The 27991-nt window shown below is 39.0% G+C and overlaps 1 protein-coding gene across 2 annotated transcripts; it reads left to right on the forward strand.

Annotated features, from left to right (window-relative positions):
* The first annotated feature begins 3921 nt into the window (after nt 1-3921).
* On the forward strand, nt 3922-27978 carry slco1c1 (solute carrier organic anion transporter family, member 1C1). Of its 2 annotated transcripts, none has more exons than XM_086035536.1 (15): nt 3922-4094; nt 8911-9083; nt 13365-13506; nt 19331-19463; nt 19557-19678; nt 19748-19894; nt 20565-20663; nt 21570-21812; nt 22610-22774; nt 22992-23187; nt 23697-23862; nt 24672-24844; nt 26389-26453; nt 26578-26695; nt 26791-27978. In XM_086035536.1, the coding sequence occupies exons 2-15, from the start codon at nt 8988-8990 to the stop codon at nt 27026-27028; spliced, it is 2103 nt and encodes a 700-aa protein (XP_085891662.1). In that variant the 5' UTR covers nt 3922-4094; nt 8911-8987; the 3' UTR covers nt 27029-27978. The 2 variants fall into 2 exon arrangements, with proteins under 2 accessions (XP_085891662.1, XP_085891663.1); XM_086035537.1 differs by having other exon boundaries at nt 26796-27047.
* The last annotated feature ends 13 nt before the right edge of the window (nt 27979-27991 follow it).

Genomic DNA, 27991 nt, shown 5'->3' on the forward strand with positions numbered 1-27991 from the left:
GTCCTGTTTCTAGAACAGCACACAGTTGACATATTGTTTTTTTTTTTTGTTTTTTTTTTAAACATCCACTCAATCCACTTGACTGTGGTCCATTGTAATACCTGATTCTGTATTTAATAATGTCAATAGAGTATGAACATTACAGGGATTGGAGAGGATTCTGTGTGTTTTTTTATATTCCACAATAGGAAAATCCGTAAAAATGTATCATAAGTCAATAATTTTTTAATGTATAGCGGAACCCCACATTTACAAAGCCCCTGTATTGCTATGGTTTTACTTCAATTCACATTTTCATTAAAAATATAAAAAATCAAAAGGATAAATGTAGACTGAAGAAGTGTCCTGCATGATGTCACATGAGACTTTTCCACATCACTTTCACAAGGCTTCGCCTCAATGAGCATTAAAATAATTAATGCGAATTAAAATCATTAACTCAAAAGTTGTTCCTTTTTTTTTTTTTTTTTTTTTTTACAGCCCAATTGTACAAGTAAGAAAAATAGGATGATGAACCAGCAAAGGTATTGTGACATTACGGTCGCATAGCAACAATATTGTTTCACGTAGTCTCTCCTGGCAGTACAACAGGGATAGGTTGACATTTTACATATATGAAGAACAGAATGTGCTGTTTAAAATAAGTAGGTATTGAATGCGTTATTATGCGTTATCATTAAAACATTATTATTCAGCTAATTAATCAGTAATCTGTATTTGATTCTGCCAAAAATCCGCATCAGCCTCAAAAATTCATATCATATAAAATTAAGATTTATTAAGCAGTAATCCCTCTGGATCATCACATCCGTCATGCGTAGTCATAGGATGAGTACACAGGTCAGTTGTAATATCTCAATATTAACATTAATTCACCTTTTTTCACACATGCTGTCCAGAAGTAAAAAAGCTAGCGTGCGTGATGTTTTAATTCTCCACCTTTCGCTGTGTGACCATCATACATCGTTGTCAACGACCAGTGAGTTATATTATACAGATCTTAACTTTTTTTTTTTTTTTTTAACACTTGCTAAATGTTAAGAAGGTTAATATGGTCATTCAAAACATTACTTGCAAATAAAGTTTTTATGATGGCAACATGCATTTCCATTATTACCTATGGGGAAAAAATATTTCAAAATATGAAAAAAAAAAAAAAAACAGAGCTAGACCTTCACCCCACATTGTATAAAAATGGGAATCACCAATTGACATAGACAAAAAAATAAATATAAAATCGAATTACCAATGAGGTATTGACTATTGAGTCACATTTTTTATTAGCAAGCGATGCAGTTGCTTTCCAATTTAAGCATTGGAATATCCAACCAGGTATGAGAAGTAGTAATATGCTAGATAATATGCTAGAGCACAACAACATTTGCATGCGTTTTGTTGAAGCGAATAAGTTGTCAATGCGGTTAACAGTGGAGTCTCTGTGTTTGTAGTACAGGATAATGCCTGCTTACAGGAATGGAAAGTAGCATTCTGTTTGTCATATGATATTACAAATGAGCTGTAAGCCATATCTAATCACATGAAACATACTTTATGTGGGCCAAAGCCATGGTCACGCAACAGAATTCCACAGAGGAATTGTGACCGCGTCGAGGTGTTGAAATCCCCTTGCTGATTTCACACACCCTTACTACAGTACACCACGATTACTGCTGTCTCTCCTCCATGTGACCAAAAGTAAATACAAATGGGTGATTTGGAGGATGAAGTACAGGTAGGGGGCGACACCATTATGGAGTACAATATACTTGTTGGCTTGGTGGAAATGCAGCTTTCTTAGTTTGCTTTTTGAGGGACAAATGCATTCAGTTTATTCGTTTTGTGGAGTTATGCAACACTGTAAAAAAAATAAAAAAAAAATAAATGAGCGGATTACTCAGACTGCTGCAGTTCTTCATAATATAGCTTAATTTGCTATTCTTTAAAGCAACCCAAACATATTTTTTTTCTAGAATATGTTCCCAGCTTGCCCGCTAGTTGAAACACGGCAAGCAGCAAAATGCACTCGTTTTTATCCATCTCTGGGGGCGGCCATTTTGTCTTCTGTCGACTGAAAATGACATCACAACTGCTCACAACGACCAATCACGGCTGACCTGTTTTCCGAATCTGAGCCGTGATTGTGAGCAGTTGTGATGTCATTTTCAGTCGACAGAAGACAAAATGGCCGCCCCCGGAGATGGCTAAAAACGAGTGGATTAGCACTTATTCCACAAACGCAATATTTATCAGAATGCCGTGTTTCAACTAGTGGGCTTTCATAGAATATATTCTTGAAAAAAAAATGTTTGCGTTGACTTCCCCTCTTAAGTTAGTTTTAGGCTGACTGCATCTTTGCCGCACAGTAACAATATTCATGCAGGCCTCAGGGCTCACGTCATCAGTCCATGTTGAATGGACTACATGTAACCATAGCAACAGAAAAGCACACAAGATTGTGTCTATTATATGTGCACAATGTGCCAGCTGTGAACAAAGGAGGTCAACCGCTGTGTTTTAACATTATCTCTCAAGAGTGCTGGTGTGATACGGACAATAACGCTAACCCTCGTGGGGTTTTGGCAGTGTAAAATGAGGTAAACAACAGCACGGAGTTATCCTGATGCAAACCAGTGAGCTCATGAGAAATTACAACTACAACAGTATTGACCTAAATGGCAGATATGTGAATTTTACGAAAAATATTCTTGCACTCAATTGTCACATTCAGCATGGGTGAGCACCCAAAAGCAGGGAAGCTGGAGACGCAAGGGGTGCTTAACACAATTTATTACTAAAAACAAAACCATGGGAACTGTTGCAAGACCTGTAAACAAAAACCAAAGTCCCAAAATCAGAACTCAAAGTAACAAAGAAACAAAAACAGCTGACAGGGAGAACTAACATAGACTAGAGACAGCGACATTGACACGACAATGATCCAACCAAGATTCACTGAAAGCAGGCAACTAAATACTAACAAACTGGCAACTACTGTAAGAACACCTGAACAAGACGCGAAGGGTTGGATTGATCTGATTGGGTAACACAAAGGCTTGGGTAAATGAGGCAGGTGGACACAATAAGCTAATGAGACAAGAAAGGGAAAAAAAATGAAATTAAAGTAAAAATAAACACACTCAAAAGACAGACCATGACACGCAATGTTAGATTCTTGTTCGGCAGTTTTGTGCCATCCTTGTTATTGGTATTTGGTATTTTTTCAGCAAAAGAGCCCTATGCACTTTTTCCCCCTATAACAGTATATGTGGTTATTTTGTTAGTCGCTTCAAAACCTTTGTTGTGGGATAGTGAGTCTTTTATACATGCATTGAAAAATGTGTTGAAATCTCTTAAGAGTGCATTTATAACCGAATTTTTGTCATGCATCTGGTTAGGAAGTTGCCCATCCCTGATCTAGCTGAGAAGCCTTTTATGCATGCTGTATGCATAAAACCATAATATCACATTAAAATTAAACATATTACTTATTAACACACATATCGGCAGTCAGAGCACAGCATTGAGAGGGACGACTGCAATTATGAGTGTACAAAGTGACAAAACGATTCAAATTTTAAAAAGATAATTCACAAGATATTTGAAACACACACAGACATCTTGTACTTGTACCTTTAACTATGACTATAAGCAAACATGCTATGCAGTTAACGATGTAATTGTATCTATACATTCGAAAATACATTAAATACATTAAGAATAATTAACTTTTATCACTCGAGTGTTGCATTGGAAAAAAAAACGTAGAAAACTGTGTACAAAGATTGAACAGAACGCTACCATTGCACTTCTGTAACGACTTTTATTTTGAAATTTGTCCCCGAGCGCGTTTGTACTTTGCAGCGCTTTACGGTAACGCAGAGTATCACCAATATTGACAATGTAAAAGGAGGCTGTCTTGACTTGGTCTTTTCGAGTGGAGGCTGGCGCGACCGCAGTTAAAGAAACGGCGCCTCCTCCCATTCTTCCTCGTCCTCATTTGAAGTTTGAGCGGAGCTGGCTGAGCGGAGCCTACCTGTGCCGCGGTCTCCATCTCGGGAATCTCCATCTTGACTAAACACCACTCTTTGTCAAAGGTAAGCGACTTACATTCAAAGTTGAATCCAGCTCAGTGTACAATGGAAATGACTTCACATCTAATGTTATAACTAGCCTCTCGATCGAATCGTATTTGATTTGCGTGCCTGAATGAGTCAATAACTAAAATATTGAAGGCGTTATCCATGACATTTACATTCGCGCCGTGTATTTATGGCTTTAGCTCATAATTATTGCATACTGGTACTATCTTCGCAGTGTTTCCCAACCTTTGTCGAGCCAAAGCACCAATTTTACATTTTGAAAAAAAAAAAAAAAAAAGTTCGGCACACCACCAAACTAAAAAGTCACAAAAAGCATGAAGACTGAAATTAACGATGATATCGTCTCCATTCACTCACAAATCGACTTATTCAAAGTGAAACCTGGCCGTGTTTAATTGAACACAAAGCTAATACACTCGCACTTATGCTATTTTATGAATGGCAACAGGTGTGTCTTTTCTGACATCTAAAGGACGAGCATGTAATTGGTCTGTCTGTCATTACTATTTATCTACGGGCATAGATCGAAGAACAAAGACATATTTAAATAATTTGGGGACAAATAATTGGATAATTTCATAATTTCCAATGGTGATCTCTCACAGCACAATAGTGTGTCAACGCACCCTGGTTGGGAATCACTGTATTATAGTATACAACACAATTAATAATACAATAAATACGTGTGTGTTTACAAATTCATGTGATTGTGGAACAAAAGAAAGGGCTGATCAATGTGGAATGTTCAGAGTTTATTATTGGTGTATGGAATAATAAACTTTATTCACAAATACGATTCAGTTGTTAGAACAAATGATTACATTACAAAAGATTAAACGGAAGCAAGAGAGAAGCAGTTCTTTGGTCATAAGGCCCTCATTCTTAAGATTAATGAGCATGAGAGAGTGAATATCATTTGATCTGGTCAGGTGAGTCCTCCTACTGCAACTTCACAGTATATTAACATGATTTTTTTTCCCCCCCACGTGAGCAGTCCAAAAACAGTTAAGCGTGTGAAAGGCTCCCAGATGTTATTTTACTGTTGACTAATTAATGTCAGTCACATTAAATTGGCCCAGCAGCATTCAAAAACATCATCCAAAATACAGTGTTTTGGATAACGTGTTAAGCAATTATCGTTGTTCGTCCAAAATTTGGGTTTACCAGGTAGATATTTAGTTTTCTTTAATTGAAAGGGACACTGTAAAACAGTTCACATGTTTGTCTTAAGATGTCTGTGACACGCTTTTGTCAAAATACTCCAAGATCAACAATTACATCATACTTACACACCCATTTTTTTGTTGTTGTGGAGGGGGGTAGTGCTGTCTCATGCATGTGAGCTCTTAATACAGCAAAGTGCTGTGTAAAAAAAAAAAAATCATTCTGATATAAAGCAGACAGAATACCTTTCGCAGTTTATTTTCATTTTCAAAGGAGACAGATAACACGGACGGACAGAAAACAGCATAGGAGGACACAGCATCGCACTAGTGAGGATTAACCTCAAGGGGGAGTCTCAAGGAAATCTTCCTTTTTCCCTAACAAATGCATGCAGATTTTTGCACCTTACCAAGTGCTGTCAAGTTGGAATTAGATTCCTGGCAGTGGCTGACTTAGAATCTACTTAACACAAGCGAGGCTCGCCCATGATTCAATTGAGCGCCAAGTAGAACGACGGAAATAAACTTATACTGTTAACAATAGAAGAGAGATATTTTCGATGATACTAGCCTTCATAAAGAAGACACCGAATTGTACGATATCACTCATGGAGGCAGCACCGAGTATGCTGGTCAGCACCGAGTCAGATTCCACTTGTTGTTTCATGTGTGTATATGGTGCGTTTGTGATAGTGGTCATGCAACGCAGTCCCACCCAGGTGACCGCCGTCTTTAATATTCGAGCGGCCAACCGGCTAAAAGGCCGACTTTTTTTTTGACTCACCCTAATACCTCACAACCTCCATCACCTGAGAATTATCAGTGATTTCTGTGGCACTCTATTATTATTATTTTTTTTAATACCCTCACACAGCTGCCTTGATAGATCACCGGCCAGTACTTCTGTGCAACTGGTTGCTGTGTTATTTGCTTAATTAGCTGTCATTTCCTCTTTTTGTTTTGATATTGCGTCCCTCACTTCAGGTATGCATTGTTTTGTTATTTCTGCATCTGAGAATGGCTTCCTGTGCTTACCCAAAAACGCACCAGTCCAAGTGAGTGCTCTGTTGCTTTTTGTTTTTGCGTCGTAGAATCCCGTTACAGCTTGATATGTATTTCATTTTGTTGTTCTCGAGGAAATTTCTTTTAGGAATTGCTCTGCGTCATGTGATAATGCCATTTCAACTTGGACATATTCTTTACAGCTAGAATATCCTGGCATTAAAGCACATAGGTCTTGTGCTGGTTGCGGGGGGGGGGGAATGAATGCAAAATGTTCACTCCATTCTTCTTTGAACTAGAAATGATCTGATCAGAGGGGCCTAATTGTAAATCGTTCCAGTGCGTGATGTTCCAAGCTACTGTATTTGGAATTGTCAGTGAGGTAGGATGACCTTCTTGGCAATAGTCAAATAAGTGAGTAGGAGGTTTCTGTATTTTACAGCAGGTGAATACAAACTTGGCTCAGGTCTACTAGCAAGCAAAGCAGAGCTTCTCAGACTGAAATTGAGTTGTTATGCATTTCCACCAGGTTGTCAGCGTTGCTGATATTGTCATACAGTATTCCTTTGGATCTTTTTTATTTTTTTTTCCCAACGGATCGTGCTAAGAATGCAAGATCAACAAGGGTATCGAGTTTAAACGGAATCTGTTTCGTTGTGTTGTTAAAGCGGAAGTCAACCCAAACGTATTTTTTTTTCAAGAATAGGTTCGCAGCAGGCCCACTAGTTGAAACACGGCATTCTGATTAATTTTGCGTTTGTGGAATATAAGTTCCGTCCATTCATCCATGATCTATTTAAGCAGCAAAATGCACTCGTTTTTAGCCATCTCCGGGGGCGGCCATTTTGTCTTCTGTAGACTGAAAATGACATCACAAGTGCTCACAACGACCAATCACGGCTGACCTGTTCTCTGAATCTGAGCCGTGAAAAACAACATGTAAAAAACAACGAAAAAACAAAGAAAATATTCGTTGCAAATTTGTAAATTGGGGACCGTCGTCGGACAGTGATGTATAAACTATACAAATGACCTGAGATTGATTTCTATACATTCTTACTTAACGGTATGTCTCACACTTATCGACATGCTTCATATTGAATCATGACTTATTCGACTATTAATGTGCTTTATAGTTGGGGGATATTTTCTGTTTGATTAAATTAGAGGATGAGAAAGACAAAGAAGGGGCTATCTTCCCGGGATGTGAGAAGACAACGGTAGTCAGATAGAGGATTAAGGTTATCCATGTTTATTTTATATTGGGCTGTGACTTACAAATATATAAAAAGAGCTGGGCATACCGCCTATGTGACGGACCGGTCCGATGATCCGCCAATGACGGACATCCATTTTGTAGGCAGTAAACGATAGACAAGAAACTTAAAATAAATAGCAGAGCTAAGCATAGTCGATGTAATCGTCTATTTAAAAGGATAAACGGACGGCGGAAGGGTACCCCGGCTGTAGGCCATAAACGGACTGTGAATTTTTTCGTAAAATGCCCAGCTCTGTATATAAAAGGAAACTCAGTCAAGTACAAACTCTGAATTCCCTAAATAACTGTTGTTTTTCTTCCATTAAAAAAAAACAATAAAAAAAACGTGTTTGTGTCTCGTGCCAGGAATATTTTGAGAGCCCATGCTGTATCTGGCGGAACTTTGAGTTGAGTGCCCAAAACACAAAAGCCTTGGTCTAGGCTGGGATTGGTCCATTTCTGTTCCGCAATACGAGCTGATGCAGGACAAACAGACAAACAAACAAACAAACAAAGCAAATTCTCAATTAGACAACTATCTGCTCAAACCAGATACATCAGAGATGGCTGTTTCACTAACTGAAAATTTGCCATTTGACGCGTAAGAAATGAAAACTACACTGTGCTAAGCGATTGAGCAAATCATACAAACAGAATACACATGAAGAAAAAAACGAATAGAAAGCTAATAATGTCTCAAAAAAAAAAAAAAAAAAGATACGAACTGGAGGTGGCAGATAAAAAACCCTGCTAATCGAATGTATGTTTATGTTGATAAAACTCTCTCTTGCTTCTCCAAACCCTTAAAAGAGAACAAATGTGTCCCTGCAGAAATGCAGACTCTTCCATGCAGTCTTGTTGACAGTAATGCTGTTGGTGTATTTTGTTAGCTATCTATGCTGAAGTAGCATCACTAATTCTGCCCCCCGAGGCATCACATTCACAGCTTCACATGACTCCTCTAGGATAAAATATATTGAGTGGCTGTGAAGAGACAGGGCAAGGCTAATAAAATAAGAAAGACAGAACATCTAAAACGGGTTAGCTTGAGCCTCTGTCCTTGACAATCATGTCTTTGAACTGAAACCACTAAATACAATTCTACATGTTCATACTTAGGCACATAATTTCTTCCGCAGTCAAGAGCTGGTTTATTTTTGATGCAAATTTTTTTTTTAATTGCATTTTTCGTACTCCTACCATTTTCGAAAGAGAGCTTTTTTTTATTTCTAAACAATACCTATTAGTGGTGTGACAGTTTTGTGGTAGGTCTTCCTCATTTCACTGCACTACTTGCTCATGTGGACTCCCCTTTGCCTGCTGTAGGAGGTTTCTGTTTGTGCTGAGAATAAGAAGTGGGTCACATGCTTGAATTATCCATTTACAGGCTTGCATGCGGTAGTGCCAAGAATTTGCACTTCGTGGTAGACTACAGCAAAGCAGACACAGTGACCTTTCAGGAGGATGGAGGTTGGAGCAGAGCGTGGCGGCATGCAGAAGAATCGACGCGGTGACGATGCATCCAGAAAAACACGCCCCTCGTCCTGCTCCAGTCTTAAGGCAAGTACGGTATTTGTTTCGGAACGACATGGAAGATGATATTACTTTGGGGAGTTCAATTTACAGCTCTTTTTTTTTTTTTTTGTGTGTGTGTTTGACTTGATAAGACCTGCATTGTTAAAACTAACATTAGTGAATTAGATGTAGGGTACTGACAATTAATTTGAACATTTTATTTTTTTGTCGCCATGTTGATCCAAACTTTCCTTGATTATGCATTCAGTGTCCGTTGACCAATGCATGTGCTTTAAAAAATAACAATGGAATGTAGGGCAGGCCTTGTGGCGGTTTTCAATAGAACAGTGGAGATGTTCCGGGTCACGTCAGGGACAGGGAGGGACGTCGGGAAATAAAAAAAATAAAAATAGTCACACTATTCATACAGTCGTACTCAACGCATGTTATTGAATAACACGAGAGGCCTCATTTAGAAAGTTCTTAAAGAGGAAGACAACCCGAAAAAATTCTTTGCACTAATATGTTCTATGTGCTTTCACTAGACAGCCATCCATTATCTATACTGCTTATCCTCACAAGGGTCGCGGATGTGCTGGAGCCTATCCCAGCTGTCTTCGGGCATTAGGCGGGGGACACCCCGTATTGGTTGCCAGCCAATCGCAAGGCACGCAGAGACAAACATCCGCACTCACAATCACACAAAGGGGCAATTTAGAGTGTCCAATCGACCTCACTAGACATGGTGCTCTTATTGAAAATGCGTTTGTGGAATATGAGTTAAGCATAATATCTACCCGTTTTTGTTCATCTCAGGGGGCGGCCATTTTGCCACTTGTTGTCGACTGAAAATGACATCACAGTTGCTCAGGGCTCAGGTAACATCCAAATCATGGCTCAGCTTCAGAAAACAGGTCAGCCGTGATTGGTTGTTACATGAGCCCTGAGCAGTTTTGACGTCATTTTCACTCGACAGAAATGATAAAACGGCCGCCCCCTGAGATGGCTAAAAACGGGTGGATGAATTTTTAATCCACAAACGCAATATTAATCTGAATGCTTTGTTTCAACTAGTGGGCCTGCTTTGATTCTCGTAAAGAACATTTTTGGGTTGACTTACTCAAAAAAAAAAAAAAAAAAAACTTCAGTTCACTTTTTAACAAGAATGTGGCTTTATGTTTTCTTTTAACCATCTATTGTAAAAACACATTGAATGCCCATTTGAGGATGGTCTTGAGTCATTCTTGAGTCAAGAAGCAAAGTACAGTAATCTCTTTTTACATGTACCGGTAAGTTTACTTAATTTCAATTAAGACATTTTGTAAGGTACACACACTTCATTGTCTTTTTTTTTTTTTTTTTTTTTAATTATGCCACAAATACACCAGTTTGACACTCGGAAAGATCTTATCTGGGTTCCATATCTCATAGTTGTCTGCCTCACGCATTTTGTTTCATAGTCCTCCCCAAAGAAAGAGCAGAGAAATAAGGCAGAACACAGCATGAATGTCATGTTGTTTTGATTAGACCACCTCAGGCTTTTCCGTCTCACTCTTGCCTTCCCTTCTACGTCAAACCTTAAAAAAAAAAAAAGCTGAAAGTCTTCTTTCAAAAGTTAGCGCAACTTTAAATAAGATCAAACCCTCTTGTTGCTTCTCCCCGTAGATGAAAGTGATGTGAGACAATGGTGTTCAAGCAGCTTATCATAATACAGGCTGGAGTCTTTGGACAGACTTTATTTCTTCTCAGAATTGTTTAGTTTTGGGTGGGACATGGCACAATTTTCTGCAACTCTAATCCTACCCTTTTGTTACCCGCTTATTGTTTATTGTACCAATGCGACTACAGATTGGGTGACATCATCCCCTCAACAAAAGTCTTATGATTCTATGTAGTATACCATGACTTTCTTGAGAATGGGGTTCTTTTGCGATGCAAAACTGTGTGCAAATTTAGCTCAAACACTAATGATAAACTGTCAGAGTAAAGTGTGAAATATGATGTGTAAGGACTGCAATGGAATTTGATCAAACAAGATAATGGCTGGAAGTGTAAAGATAAGCATCTGAACAAGCTGTAGGGATGCAAGATTCACTCAAGCTCCGACTCGGTTCCATTTTCACTTACAGATTTTCGATGCGATTTTTGTTTTTTAAATCGCTGCCATGCTTGTGCGCTAGTGCGGTGCTGCATCCATTCGCAAACGCAATATGCGATTAAGTTTGTCGGAAGCGTGTCAATTTATTTTATCAATCTAAATTTGTACATTTTTTTGAGATAGTATGTTATGTATTTTATTGTAAAGTGTTGCCATTATGGATTTGTGGAAAATGGGTCATATTGTGTTAACTTGGAGTGCTGAGATTTCCGAATCCTAAACGCAACAATCGGTGCGTAGTCACAATGACCCTGAGGCAGCACGTCCTGTTGCTGCTCGATGTTCGCTGACTAATGCCTCCGTAATCCGTAAAAGCCGCTACAATATGTTAGCGTACCACACCAGGACATGCACGGTAGCCTGTGTATGCTAACTAGAGCTAACTTTCAGGAACGACTGTCCCAATGTGAGAAATGAAATTGGGCATCCATTGCTAACGCTAACTCGGGAGCCATGACGCGATTACCCACAATGCTTCTGTTTACATTACGGATGACCCGGATTACTACCGCTGCGCATGTGCCATGCAGAGAAGCATGCCGGCCGGTGGATACGAGCCTTTTTCGAGAGACAATACATTTTTATTTATATAGCGCATTTCATAACAGCTAGAGCTATAACAAAGCACTTTACATGCAAACAATAAAAAGGCCATAACACAATAATTGGAATCAATATATTAACATATACGCCCCGCGACCCTTGTGAGGAGAAGCGGTACAGATAATGGATGGATGGATATTAACATATAACAGTATATACAATAGCATTTATATCGCTATAAAATCGTTTTTTGATAAATCGTTACGTCTCTAAGATGTACACGTGCTGTTGGAGTGCACAAAGAATGGAACAAACAATCTCATTGTGGGCCATAACATGACTTGGATTCTCTTACTGGAGGAAAGCTGCTATAAATTTTACAGCTTGTTTAGCCTGCATGCAAGTTAAGGGGATTGCAATCAACCTTTGCGTTTGTGCACACAATAATTTAAGAACCAGTTTTCATATACTGAAATTCTGCTCATTAAGTTTGCTCTAGTCTAGTGGCAATTATATGCGTCTCAACAGCTTTCATCGCAAAACGCGCTTCACTACAATTCTTTTAGTGACTAAAATTCTTTTAGTGAAGAGCAGTGTTGTCTTGTCTTTGCGCCAAACATCTTTGGAATTATGGCCAAAAAGTTCACCCCTTGTTTTTAGTGGACCATTTCACATTTCCCACTTGCGTACATTTTCCCACAAGTGTTTGTTTTTGTTTGTTTGTTTAGTTTTTTGGGGCAATCTGGCCACACTACTTCATAGCCCAGACATATGAAGAAAACAGGAGATTCAATGTTCAATGTTGGTGTCAGCATATTGCAGCCTCCCTGACCACTTTTTATCTTGTCTTTTTTTGTTAATCCATTTTGGATACTTCACTGTGTTTAAATTGTATATTTAATGCCATGGAAATTCTTTTGTCTCGCTAGAAGCGTGTTAAAGCGGAGCGTATCCAACTTTGATCAGCAAAATAGCTACTAATAATACGTGTCTGGAGAGAAAGTTATACAAAACACGCATAGCTAAACAGGACCGGGAAATGAATTATGTTAGCCGGGAGGAGTGGTTTAGAAGATTATGGTATTTGTTTGTTTTCACAATATTTTCCTGAATTTTGATTTTGACTTTTGAGATCAGATGTTCATAAAATGACACTACAGTGGATCTTTTTTTTAATCAAGATAGCTTTGCTAAAAGACCATGCAAGCCATTCATAAATACAGATTTTAAAATGAAATATTTGTGTTTTAAACTGTTCCACAAAAAAAAGTTTCTACAAACATCATTCGCTAGATGCGCACACTCTTTGCGAACCTTCATCGCTCAGTGAGATACGACCCTAAAAGGCAGTGTTGTATGTCAATGCAAAGACCCTTCACTCTAGTGACGGACAAATGAAGCTTCACGAAGGACTTGTGGTCATTTTTGACTCCTCGAGATGGCTCCCTTGGTTTAAAGATGTAGTGGGAATTTAATAAAATTCCATTGCGCTAGCCTTCATCTTTAAACCACGAGCACTATCTAGAGGAGTAAAAAATATTACAAGTGCTTCATGAAGCTTCATTTTCCCATCATTACTTTACTTGTATCTAATTTGTCCTTATGCATTTCCATTCTCCTCGCAGATGTTTCTGGTGGCTCTGTCCTTTGCCTATTTTGCAAAGGCTCTGTCGGGGAGCTACATGAAGAGCACGATAACTCAGCTGGAGAGACGCTTTGACATTCCCAGTTACCTAATAGGCATCATTGATGGAAGCTTTGAGATAGGTGCGTAGGTCTGCTTGTCATCATTTCGATGTCAATGTTGTTTACAGCCGCCGTGTCACAGATACCTCATCCGCTCACCCCACACTTTTGGAAAAATGAATGGGTCACAAAGTTATTCAAGGTACTGACAAAGGGTTTCTTGGGCTTGTGTGTCTGAGTGTCTGTTGGAGAGAATGGGAGTCATAATGTTGAGCAAGGATAAAAACTATCTTTGTATCTGTGGAAAACTCGAAATTTTGTCCAAGGTTTTTCCTGTGTCGAGCTTATGATACATTTTCTATGTGTGTACGACATTGCCTTAATACTAAGTCTTCATCAGATTCCTTTAGGCAATGCAAGGCAGATTTATTTATATAGCACATTTCATACACAAGTCAACACACATACACAAGGCAAGATTTCACAATAGTTTTGAAAAAGTCTGACGGTAATGGGTCAAGACAGCTAGTTGATGGTTTCAACTGCTGAACCAAATCTGTTATCGTTTTTTGATCCACTGTACCAATTTCTGTCACGGTAATCAAATCATTCCTCTATGGTTTTAAGCGCTGCATCATTTTGTAATTTTGCTGGTTTATGATGATGTTTGACCTGATCACAGGCAAATTCAGGCAAATTCATGGCATTTATTTGTTGAGAGGAGTTTTGGCGCTATTTGATCTGAGGGATTGTCTTGTGAGTTTGTCGACCACAGCAAGGGTTAGTAGATCTAGACTTATTTCTTCTCAGTTCTTTAGCTGACTTTCTGTCACTTGTAATCACAGCCATACCACAAGCTTCTCTAGTTTCATTGGGTCCTGACTTATTCTGGGGACAAGCATTGTACGTAGCGGCTATGCAGTCCGCAGCCAGAACAAATCGGACCGGACTGGAGTTAAGTTTCGCCATGAGCAAGGAGGGAGATTGGCAGATAGATGGCGGTTTGCTGAGTCTTGGCGGAGTCAGCCGTTTGGTAGATAGCTGTTTGGTGGGTCTTAGGGTGGGTGTGGCCTTGAAGTTTGGGCCCACGAGGAAAAATCAATCTGTTCTGGAGGGAGAGTTGTGGTGGTCCTTCGGAATGGAGCCAGAATCTTGTTTTATCTGTTGTTGCGGATAAACATGGCCTTTGATTTGGGAACGTGGCGCCCCGTGACGCACACTTTGGCCAATGTTGGCAGTCAGTAATTTGATCCCCTGCTTATTAAGATAAATCCCATTGAGTTGGAAAAAATGATGGCGTTCCCAAAAAATGGACAGTAAAATTCACAGAATGAGAAGAAGCACGTATGCTTCTCAGCCATCTTGATAGCAACATTATCCGGCTGAAGCGTTCATCCCCTTGCCGGACTGTCGGAGGAGATCCGCTTAAAAATACCTCTGCGTTCAGAGATTGCATTTTTTGTAGAAGGTCAACAAAGTCTTGCTTCAGTATCTCGGATTGTTTTTTTTCACCACATCAAATGCTCCTGTGTGAATTATGACCAATCTGACAGTCCGATGCTCAGCAGGAATCTTCTCAACCTTTTCAGAAATATCAGAAACCATGTCGTTAGCAAAACACAGAACCATTGCGTGCTTTCTGCTGCATGGTCGTTTGATGCCAAATAAGGTTTTGTCGCCTATTATCAGCGTTTGTGGTCCAGTAGCTGATATCACATAGTCAGAGGGTCCACTTTCAAACCTTTCGTTGATGCTCTGATCCACCAAAGCTTGCTGGTCAGATGACAGTAGGGCAAACCCGTTTCCCAGTTCAATGCCCGTGTTTTGTTTCCGTTGTCCGTAAGGTAGTTTCCTTTGTCTTGCCGGTGCCAAAGTCCAAGACTGGTTTCTTGGTTTTGGTTCGACCTCTTGCATGAGAACAATTTGTTCGCAGTCAGGTCTGGCTGTTGGGTCAAAACTACTCACTTTTGGCTTTGCTCCCAGCAAATTCCAAGGAGAGCTGGTGGATGGAGCTAGCTGTCTGTTAGCATGCCCGTGGAGACACTGGTAGCGTAGGGCCGGGGTTCAGTTCAGGTTTTGGGCCTTAAATACAAAACTGAGAGAACAAAACTTGATCCATAGATAAGTGTCCATACAACAGCACTGGAAGTTTGGATTTAGGTGCAGGGGGGTGCGTTAGTTAGCTGGCCTTGCAGACTGAGCGATCGCAGACTGAGCAAAGCCAACCCTTGATATGGATAGGGACCCAAAAAGCCACAAATAGTAGAAAATTGCAAATGGTAGACGCCTGCCTAAAGAATGTATGTAATTGCCCATATTAAGTCTTTAAACCCTAAATAAACCTCAACTATGATGCCAAAACACTTCTCTCCAGCTCCAACAATTTTCTGAAACGTATTAATGAGGAGAGATTTAATATTGCGTAATTTAAATGATTCGGGTACCGATCAAAACCAAAAGTTGTTTGAAGACGATGTTGATGAAATAGCTGTGCCGCCCGATGAATGACAGTTAAACGATTTCATAGAAATGCTAAGAAGTCAAGCACCTCTGGCAGCTCCTTCTCTTCACGCATTTCAGGAAGAGTCGGAAGTGCCCCTATCATTGCAAAGAACCACAAGTAGGTGCAAATAGATGTGGGTTTTTTTTAGCAAATAGTTTTAGTCATGTTCTACGGATAAAAAAAAAATGCCAACCACTCACAAATCATGAGGGTTGGCTATGCTTTCGAACATTAGTTACACTTATGGAGATTTACAAGAACACACAATACTGGTCACCTTGGGTAAAGTTGTTTCAAAGATCAACAAATTGCAATTAACAAAAGCAACAAAAGAAGAAAACAAAGTAAAAACAAGTATTGTCATACAGTGTGTGGAAGAAAAAAAAGATTGGGCAAATAGCTAGTTAGCTCCTAAACAGATGGATCAAAGCGAGACTGATGTGGACTGGCTCACAGAAACCGGACGACAAATATTAGGAGCAAACACGAAGCAAAGGACAGATCTTCCGGCAACAAAGTTGTTTGTTCACATTATTCTCACCCCACTTGTCCAGTATACGGTTGACCCCGGAGCTTTTGAAAGCACACTCAGGGTGGCTCAGAGTCGGACTAGTTGCTGGACCATCTTAGATTTTTCCAGTCAAAAGGATGACACGTAATGGGGATGGATATTGTTTAAAAAATGTCCACAACATTGCGGACTTTGTGCCCGACGTCAGCCCCCCCGCGTCCCTGAACAGGATAAGCATTATAGAAAATGAGTGGCTGGATATTTGAGAGGGAGCAGGGAAGTTTGCAGAGTCATTCTAGTACCAAGTGGCATTTTACAGGCATTGCTAGTAATAATAATCATCGTCTGTTGGCAGGCAGGATTTGTAAGCATCTTAAGCTTGTTGGGCTTGTTAAAATGAACGTGTGTACCCAGTTGATATGTCATGAATTGTGTTTTTTTATATTCTACTGAGTATAAGTTACACTTCCAGCTCTATGGTCATATTCACACTTTTCTCAGCTAAAGAAATGCTATTGGAATAAAATGAACAATTCTTGAAAAAGAGGCCAAGGTATAAAATTAAACCTAATGCCAACCTAACGTAGGCTAGCAAAGCTAGCGTTAATGTTGCCTTGTTAACACCCTTTAAGCAATTGGTATTTGAACGCAAGTTCAAAATATGATTTGTGATACGAGCATTTTGAGTTATGAGTGTGGATAAAGAACAAATTAAACTCCTCAGCCAAGGCTCCGCTGTAATATGGTACATTTATTGAAAAGTTGAGAAGGTCACCTGCAGCATCCTGAAGCTGAATTACATGAATGTAGTCCCCTTTTCTCCTGTGAAAGGTATTCACATGTGGTCAAGGCAACGTGCTACATGTATAGGATTGTTGCCAGGGAAACACAGTGACAGGAAAGGCATCATGAATACAAAGCGGAAATGTTAAGAATTGAGGACAGCGGGAGAGCATTATAGAGGATAAAAGTGGGCATATACATCCATCCATTTTACACACTGTGGACCCCCACTCACGTTATCTCCAGTTTGACATTCACAAATTAATGTATTAATGTATTTGTAGAATTTGGGGGGGGGGGGGGGGGGCGTCTGCGTAAGATGTTTACTGTGCATTATTTTTAAATGTATAGCAATGTTTAAAGATGTTTGTGATGGAGATAGACCGATACGTTTTTTTCAGGGCCGATACCGATTATTAGTAGTGAAGGAGGCCTGATAACCGATATTTGGAGCCGATATCAATTTTCAGCAAAAAGGAAAATATTGGCGCCAAAATAAATTAAAAAAAAAATTACAACTCTTAACTTTGTTTAAATGTATTCAAGCATATGTTTATTGAACATTTTTTGCAGATTTGCAAAATGTTGATGATAAATATACATTTTTGCCAATAAACATCTTTGTTGCAAAATTCTAACAAAACGGGAGCTCCCAGGGTCATCAGCATGTCTTATAAAGTGAAATGAAAACTTAAACAGTAGCTCCCTACATTTTCGACAGTAAAGAAAGTTGACACAAATGTTCAATATTCACTTTTTTTTTTTTTACTTTTTTATTTCAAACAAAAACAAAAAGGTGCAGAATGTTGCCAGGGTCAATAGGATCTCTTATAAAGTTAACAGAAATTTTACATACGGTAAATAGTTCCTTGAAGTTAACACATTTTTAAATGGATTTATTATCGGCCTCAGATTTTTAAAAAAGACTGATACCGATAATCGGGCTGGCCGATAATCGGTCTATCCCTAGTTTGTAAGCCTTTGAAATGCTATGTAAGTGATTTGTGATCATAGTTTGTGATGTAATTTTGCTTTAAACCATTGATATAGGTCATTATAATCACTTTTAGGGGAGTGTGACTTATTTATGGAAATATTCTTTTCAGTGCCTGACTGTACCGCATATACTGTTCTGTGTCGTGGGGTCGCTGACCTTGGGCAAAACGTGAACTACACACTGGACTGGTCAGAGTGGGGTTATGATCATGTTTATCGATATAATGATCATAGCACTTACTCTGGCTGGCCCCGGTATTCCTGTATATTATGCTACATGAAATCACTTGAAGAATCTTAAATACCTGCTGTAATTTGCTCGAAACCCTGCAATCATCTTCTAAAGGAAGCATAAATCATGAAGCAAGGCTGGTGACTATAGATTTAACTCGTTCACTGCCGGACATTTTCAGACCCTCTTTTACCCTAATGTTTGAAAAAAATATGTAAATAAATTCCTGGGATTGAATGGCTGGACTGTGAAAAGACAAATCAATTCGTCAATGGTAGTGAATGAGTTCAAAAGTTGTTGTTTTTTACACTCTAAAAACAGTTGGATTAAAAATAACACAATTTTGCATCAAAAATGGACCAATCCACTACTTGGTTCAATTTGATCCAACTCTCTGTTGATCAAAAAAAAAAGTACCCATTTTTGGGTTGTTTTCTGCAAAAACAACCCAAAAATGGGTACTTTTTTTTTTTTTTTACAAAACAACCCCCAAAATTGGACTGTTTTAGACAAAACAACATAAGAAAGTGGGTCAAATTGACCCAAATAGTGGATCGGTCCATTTTTGACTCAAAATTGTATTATTTTTAACCCAACTGTTTTAAGAGTCTAACATTATGCAAAGCTGACCTACAAAAACCCACATATGCACATACATCAGAATTAGTATTATTTACGTTCATCAAAAATGTTAACGTTTATCTCGTCTGTGTCCGAGCTTTATTACTGCTCATCCTTACCTCTGTATGTAGTGAGAAGATTCATGTCATTATTTTTGATGCGGATGATTTTTGCTTTCCCGCTGCACAAAGGTAGCCGCTTCTTTTATTTGAACACAATTTGCGCGATAATGTCTCTAAACTTTTATCTCATCTGACAGGTAACCTGTTAGTCATAGCCTTTGTCAGCTACTTTGGTGCCAAACTCCATCGGCCAAAGATCATCGCAATGGGTTGCGTCCTGATGTCTATTGGCACCTTCATCATTGCCCTGCCTCACTTCATCATTGGACGGTCAGTAAAGAACGGCTTTGCTTTTTAGTAAACACGTTGGAAATCCGTTACTTGTTTGATCCTTAAAATGTTCATTTCAACCTTTGTCTACAGTTACGAATTTGAGTCATCAGCGCAGTGGGTTGTGAATTCAAGCCTTACCTCGTCGCCGTGTTCACCAGGCTCAACAGCTAACCTCAGCCAAGATAGTAAATTACCTCAAGTGCCGGTGACAGGTATGCGCCTACTCAGACAAACGCACTCGACTGCACACACAGGTACCGTAATGTAAGCATCATCTCCAGATTGTGAAGGAGATTCCAATCTGTCCATGTGGATATATGTGCTTCTGGGAAATGTCCTGCGAGGGATTGGTGAGACCCCTGTTCAACCCCTTGGCATCTCCTACATCGATGACTTTGCTAGTGAGGAGAATGCTGCGCTATATGTGGGTAAGGAAAGTCCTTCTATCATTTAACTCATTCGCTGCCATTGACGGATTGTCTTGTCTTTTCACAGTCCAGCCATTCAATCCCAGGAACTATTTTTATTTTTATTTTTTTTCAAACGTTTGGCTGAAAGAAAATGTCAGGCAGTGAATGAGTTAAGGACATCTACTGTAAATGCTAATCTATTGTCTTGCACTAGGTATTAAATTGCCCTACAATACTACGTGGGTAGCCCTAATACATTTTTGCGGATTTGGAATGACATGCAAGACAAACACATTATGACATATGAAGAACATATGTCTGAATAACATTAAGATTTTGAGTGAGTTGATTTTTGTGAAAAAATGCACTTTATGTTGGTTTGCTGTTCAGCAATTTTGTGCCACCCTTGAATGGTAATTGTTATGCACAAAGATCCCTTTCCACTGAGAAAAAAAAATCGCATGTTTTTTTTTTTTTTAAGTATAAGGTAAATGTTTACAAATATCTAACCTTGTTAAACCAAAATGGTGTGACTTGACAGTCCTAGCATAAGGCCCCATTAACAACGCCAACATTTCCCCAGGAAATTGTGCCCGTATGCGGTCATTTATAGATGGATGGTCTTGGCGTGTTCATCACCATCTTCAAATATCGGTCGTTTAATTTGAGCGTGTTTTTGGTGTTCTAGGTTGTGTACAGACCATCTCTGTGGTGGGGCCAGTCTTCGGCTACCTGTTGGGCTCCTTATGTGCAAAGATTTACGTGGACATTGGATTTGTAAAACTGGGTAAGTTAGTGTACTTTCACCTGTTTCGGTGAGTAAGTAAAGTAAAACTTTTCACAGCTGCTTAAAACTCCAATCAGATTCATGAAAAGTGAATTTTGGGAAAATCCTTTTTTTTTTTTTTGTGTGTGTGTGTCACTTTCAAAGATCATAACTAAAGAGCTCCTCCATAAAACAGAGGCATGATGTTATAAATACAACAGCAAGTGCAGCAGATGTACTGTGGTCGAGTGGGATTCAGAACAGATGTTCAGGATAAGCATCAGTTAGTTAATCAACCAGAGGCGCTTTCAATCAAATAGAGTGCTGCAGGAGGAGTGGAAGTGAGAATACGGGCTGTGTTACAGCAAAAACAAGACTAGTGAGTAGAGACCTTACTTAGTCCGTACGAATTTCAACGTTGGTCTTTACATGAATTACTAATGGGGTTTTCCATTCAGAGTGTTTCATGTCACAGAAATGGGAAAGCATGACTTTCTCCCTCTTTTTGCTCACTGTGTTCATGACTTGATTAGGGTGGTAAAGGTCGTCAAGAAAAAAAGTTGCAGTATCATAGTAAAAGTTTTTAAAAGGTATAAGGAGATGAAATTGTTTTTAAGAAGAACAAAGCATGAAAAAAAAATTTTTTTTTTTTTAAACATAACATAACATGTTAATAAAGTACTGCATTTGACATGAAAAGGGTAATAATTTCACTATTTGATTTATTTTTGTGGCAAATTTTTTTCCCATTACCTTTATTTTATTTCATTTTTTACAAAAATAAGGTTCCCCTTTTGAATACGGCAATTAACGGCACATGATACATTTAACCAATTCTCAATCGCGGACATCCTAGAAGTGTAAACGCCACGAACATGTGAACACTAAACATTCTAAATACGTGTCACTCTATTTACTCCAACACAGAAACCATCACAATCACCCCAGCAGATTCCCGTTGGGTTGGAGCTTGGTGGTTAGGATACCTCATAGCTGGTGTCATCACCTTACTTTCTGCCATTCCGTTCTGGTTTCTACCGCGCTCGCTGCCAGCTCCAGGCTCACACACCCCAGAAAAGCCAGAGCAGGCAAGTTTTATCAAAGACTCTGGCCGCATGAAACACAAGTATCCAGTGGAAGAGCACGCCAGTTTCATAGAGATGGCCAAAGGTGAGCATGGCTACGGCTCTGTACTGCATATACTGTGTAGCTTTGATTTAGTTCAAAACACGCACATACAACTTCTATTGTGCAATCCAATTAGGCTTAAAGCGGAAGTCAACACAAACAGATTTTTTTTTTCAAGAATATGTTCCCAGCAGGGCCACTAGTTGAAACACGGCATTCTGATTCGTTTTGCTTTCGTGGAATATAAGTTAAGCAGCAAAATGCACCCGTTTTTAGCCATCTCTGGGGGCGGCCATTTTGTCTTCTGCCGACTCAAAATGACATCACAACCGCTCACAACGACCAATCACGGCTCAGATTCAGAAAACAGGTCACCCGTGAGTGGTCGTTGTGAGCAGTTGTGATGTCATAAAAAAAACGAGTGCATTTTGTTGCTTAACTTATATTCCACAAACGCAAAATTAATAAGAATGCCGTGTTTCAACTAGTGGGCCTGCTGGGAACATATTCTTGAAAAAAATTTGTTAGGGTTGACTTCCGGTTTAAGCTTTTTAAATTTGTTTTTAATGCATATAATATAATATAATATAATATAATATAATATAATATAATATAATATAATATAATATAATATAATGTAATGTAATATCATATAATAAAAAAAAAAAAAAAAAAAAATATATATATATATATATATATATATATATATATATATATATATTTATATATAATTGTAATGTTAGTGTCACACCCACATTTTAGCCCCCCAAAAAAGACACCCACAGACTCACTCATTTATTCATTTAATATACTTTGTTCTCATCGATGTCTTTTCACAGATTTTATTCCAACCCTGCGGACCCTGTTGGGCCACCCTGTTTATCTGATTTACTTGTGCGTGACAATCATCCAGCTCAACTCGCTTATCGGCATGGTCACCTACAAACCCAAGTACATCGAACAGCACTTTAGGCAATCCGCCTCAAAGGCCAACTTTCTAATGGGTATGAATGATTTGTGTTCAACAGTCTGAAAGATTAGTGCAGCGTGGTATAAGAACATTTTTTTTTCTTATTGTGCCTGGCCTTTTTACCAACCAATATGCATAGGTTCAGTATCAATACGGGTATTCAAAAGCTCTCATTCATTTGGTACTTTAATATGACTGTGATGTCATTGGAGTTTTAAAAAACAAAAAATGTTTTTTGTTCACTAACTCAGGTGTGATTAATATCCCAGCGGTTGCACTTGGGATTTTCTCGGGTGGCCTCCTAATGAAGAAGATGAAGCTGAACATCATGGGAGCAGCAAAGTTTGCTTTTATTACTTCTTTCCTCGGTTATATCCTTTCATTGTTCTTCTTTGTGATGAGCTGCGAGAACGCCAAGATAGCCGGAGTGACGCTCCCATACAACAGGTGGGTTGTAAAAATCAATCAAAACGACCTTGCGCATGCCATATGGACAAATGTTTACATTAACGATGAACTGAGTGCAGAGAAACCGCTGAGGTCAAACACAATGCATTCTGGGAAATGCCTTTGATTTGTTTGCGTTTTGAAACAATTTTTTTCCCAAACGAAATAATGGACCTAAAAATAACCCGTAAAAGCATAGGTAAAATATATTTTACCAATATTCATTTTAATATTTACAACAAATCAATCAGTCATTTAGATGAATGGGAAAACTATCAAAATAAATGAATACAGTTTAATCAACCAATCACACGGGGGGGAAAAAAACGAATGAATGCAATAAAATTATCACTTGATAATGCTTGGTGAGCCAAATTAAATGCTACACTTTTCTCACCGGACTTGAGGGTTGCGTCAAATCACAATTTGTACAACTTTCGAAGGTGTCTGGTAGTGTACACATCGCGACCAGCATTTAGTAGCATATTCTCTTCTTCTCTTTCTTCCAGCATGGAGGGCATATCTTATGACAAGCACTCTGTTTTCACCACCTGCAACTCCAACTGTTTTTGTTCAGCAAATAACTGGGACCCGGTCTGTGGACGGAATGGAATTACATATGTTTCTCCCTGTCTTGCTGGCTGCACCATCTCCACTGGCTCGGGGAAAAACACAGTAAGTAAAACTGCAAAAAGTCAAATGTTGGACAACTTCATTTGGCTTGTTGCACTGCAAAGAAAATGTGAGCACTGAAAAGTGATTGCAGTCTAAATTTCTGATGAATAAGACCAGGATTCCCATACAATAGGAAGTACTACATCACAAATGTATTTTTCAAATTTAATTTTCGATTTGACCATGCTTGTCTCTGTGCACCAGTAGGGCTGCCACAAACGATTATTTTGCTAGTCGACTAATCACCAACAGTTGTGCTGAGTTGCACTAACACTTTGAAACTACATATAATTACCAAAAAAATAAAAAATACTTGTAAACCTATTTCAATTTTTCGGTGCACCAATCTTTTTTTTTTATGTAAAGGAGAGTGAAATCAAATAACTAAAATTAATCACACTGCTGAATAAAACTAAACACTTTTATTGGTTTTTATTATATTTAACCTTAATCCAAAACGTTTTGTTTTGCTTCCCTAATATGCATAATTTAATCTACACATTCAAAATGTGGTATGCACCTGAAATGGAAAAAAAAAAAAAATTGCAATCTTTAGCAATCAACCAAAAACGTAAATTCTAACGAGTCGGTATGTTTTGTCTTTTATTGTTAGGTGTTGCCATTAATGGTCTGTGGAAAATAGGTCATGCTGTGTTAACTTTTTATTTTTACTTCCCTCAACCAAACTCTCCGTAAGAAAACCCGGTGTACAGACAAGCAATCCAACACTACATCTGAGAATCTGCACCCATATTCAGTTGATGTGTGTGTCCGTTTCTAATTATTCCCGCATATGCAAATTTGCCCAGGTCTTCTCAAACTGCAGCTGCGTCGGTGTTGCCGCTAACTTGACAGCCAATACGGGTCAGTGTCCTGATAAGGACGACTGTGACAGGATGTTCCCGTACTTCTTGGCCCTCTCCGTCATCACTTCCTTCATCATCTCCCTGGGAGGAACGCCGGGCTACATGCTTCTCATCAGGTCAGCTTTGCGCCAAAGCTCATATAAAAAAAAAAAATAAAAAAAAAAAAACACTTTCATGCCCCTCATCCTTTGATCCGAGAAGTTTTGAGATCAGTGAGTAGAGCTCACGTGGTGCTGTGTTACTTGGAGATGTTTCGGTACATGTTGCATGATTTTGGTTTGGATACCACGTGATGAAATGCCTGGCACTGTACGATCAGGCGTAATTTGCATGTGAATGCAGGGAATTTTGCTTGATTTAGCTCAAAGCATTCAGACACAATTGTAGTCTTAGTGTTATTTGTTATATTTAGTTTCTGCTGATTTTTTTATTTTTTTTATTTTTTTTGTCTGTGTAGCTGGAAATCACGCTGGGCAATCAGCCAATTTTTGACCAAAAAGCCTATTTCCGATCACATGATCTCTATTAAACCTTGAAAAAAATCAGTTTCTGCTTCTCACAAATTAGATCAGTTGTGATACTGGTGCCAGTGCGCAAATGGCTGCCGTTTAATTTCCTAGTCATTACCAACGTTGGGCGACTGGTTAGCAGTAGCACATCCGCCTCACAGTTCATAGGTTGTGGGTTCAAATCCAGGCTCTCTCCTTCCTCTGTACACTCTAAAAACAGTTGGGTTAAAAAAAAACAACACAATTTTGGGTCAAAAATGGACCGATCCACTAACTGGGTCAATTCCACCCACCTCATTGCGTTGTTTTGTACAAAACAGCCCGATTTTTGAGGTTCTTTTCTTTGAAAATAGCCCAGAAAATTGGGTCAAATTGAAAAAAAAAACATTATTTTTAACCCAAAATTGTGTTATTTGTAACCCACCTGTTTTTGGAGTGTAAGTGAATCGGTGACTATATTGTCCATAGCTGTGGATGTGAGTGTTTATATGTACCCTGGCAATCACTTTAGAGTGTACCGCACCTCACGCCCAAACTCAGATTGGATAAGATCCAGCACAGCCCGCGTCCCTAGAGCAGAGAATGGATGGATTCCTAACATTCCTCCTCATTGATATAAAAGTGTGAGATTATGAGAGCGCTCCACAGACAGATAAATTGCTGGCAGTGGTGAGAAAGGAAACTAACAGAAGAACGCTGAAGTGTTGCACCCATGCCATTGCCACACGGGTTTAAACCGGGTACTTATTCGAACAATTTGTACCATTTGTAGGAAAATATGTAATTTAGGGTACATATTTACTACAAAGTGTATTGTCTAGGTCAGGGACGGGCAACATTATAAAACACCGTCCACACCTGAGCAGATCACCAATCATAGATCAGCTTCAGAAAAACGGTGAGTTGTGATTGGTCGGTACCTGAGCAGTGAGCGACTGTGATGTCATTTTCAGTCGACAGAAGTGACAAAATGGCCGCCCCCTGAGATGGCTAAAAAGGGCTGGATTTTGCTGCTGAACTCATATTTCATATTAATCATATTGCCTTGTTTCAACTAGTGGGCCTGCATATTCTTGAAAAAAAAAAAAAAAAAAAAAAAAAAAAAAGGTTTGGGTTGACTTCCTATTTAAAGGCCTCCAACTCTCTTATAGGTGTATCAAACCACAGCTGAAATCATTTGCCTTGGGATTCCATGCTCTAGCAACACATACACTTGGTAAGGTCCTTCAAAATGTATCCATAAGTAGTGGTTAATTTATTTTTCTTTCTGAACTACTGTAAACTACTATGTCATGTACTGTATGCCTGTTGACTGAAATGATTTCTCTGTCTATGTACAGCTGGAATCCCAGCACCCATTTACTTTGGAGCAATCATTGACACCACATGTCTAAAATGGGGTCAAAAACGCTGCGGTGGAAGAGGAGCTTGTAGAATGTACAACACTACAAAGTACAGGTAGAACGCTATCACTGTTAATTAATACGCGCTGCATCAGAAATGTATTTCCGCATGAACAGTTTCCCCCCCCCCCCGATTTTTTTTCCTCTTAGGATAGCCTACCTGGGCCTCACTTTGAGCCTGCGGACAATCTCATTTCTAATTTGCATCCCGGGCTTCATCCTGCTCAGTCGGCAGCTAAAGAAGGAGAAACATGATGCCCTTCGTGGTTCTCAAGCCAATGGCGGAACAGAGCTGGAAGCGCTCAGAAAGGAAGAATTTGTGATCTCAAATTCCGAGACATTGCAAAGAACGTCAGAAAACGGCACAGACCGCGAGACACGACTTTGATTCCCCAGAAAAAGAAAAAAAAGAAAAGACCTCTGAGGACCACCAACCTCCTTTTCATCACAGGCAGATGAACAAACCTATCGACACACATACACACACACGCACACGCACACACGCGGATACACATTTGCAGGGAATCATATGAAATCTGACTATTTAAAGTGTAAATTCTATATTTACTATTTCATGTGCGTTGAGGATTTGAGAGAGATTTGCTATACTGAATATTTCGCTTGAATGTATTGTATTTGTTTTTTCTAAAAAAAATAAAATAAACTAATGGGTATAATACGTTGGCCGACAGGGGCAAACGGATGAACGCGGCAAACAGAGGAATGCTGCAAACAACAACAACAACAACAACAAAAAATGTAAACAAAAAAAGTCAAACACACACATGCAAACTAAAAAACACAAAACAAAAACGCTGCAAGTAAGAAATGCTGTAAATGGCTAAACGCTGCAAACAGGGGGAAAAAAACAAGCACAAGAAAGAAATGCTGCAATCACAGCAACAAAGTGGAAGCAAACATTACAAACAACGAAAAAAATTGAAAAAAATACGCTGTGGAAATCTGAAATACGCCAACTCAAAAAGGACGGGAATAAAAAAAATGATGCAAGTTCACGCCACTAAACGGAGGTTCGCCTGGCCACTAGGTGGCCCCGCAGGACCAGTCCTGTGAGACCAGATCGTCCCCATTTTCTGGTCTCACGTGAACTTCTCTTCCCCACCGTCCTTTGTCTGTACTTCTCTGTTGTGTAATTTTACTTACTGTATGTCTTGCATTAATCGTACAAGCCTTTCTAAACAAATACGATTCAAGCAATGTAACTATGCTGCTCTATTATAATATTGTAAAAATGTGTTAATTTTTTTCAAGAATATGTTCCCGGCAGGCGCATTCTGATTAATTTTGCATTTGTGGAATATAAGTTAAGCAGCAAAATGCACCTGTTTTT

The sequence above is a fragment of the Filicampus tigris genome, chromosome 7 (genome assembly GCF_054856515.1).
Source record: "Filicampus tigris isolate MCC_2025a chromosome 7, RoL_Ftig_1.0, whole genome shotgun sequence".
NCBI classification, from domain to species: domain Eukaryota; kingdom Metazoa; phylum Chordata; class Actinopteri; order Syngnathiformes; family Syngnathidae; genus Filicampus; species Filicampus tigris.

What these genes read in the sequence shown, in the direction of transcription:
- slco1c1 (XM_086035536.1), top strand. Translation starts at nt 8,988, where the DNA reads ATGGAGGTTGGAGCAGAGCGTGGCGGCATGCAGAAGAATCGACGCGGT. An exon ending in TGATGGAAGCTTTGAGATAG is followed by an intron (nt 13,507 to 19,330) that starts GTGCGTAGGTCT and finishes CTCATCTGACAG; the next exon opens with GTAACCTGTTAGTCATAGCC. An exon ending in GTGACGCTCCCATACAACAG is followed by an intron (nt 23,188 to 23,696) that starts GTGGGTTGTAAA and finishes TCTTTCTTCCAG; the next exon opens with CATGGAGGGCATATCTTATG.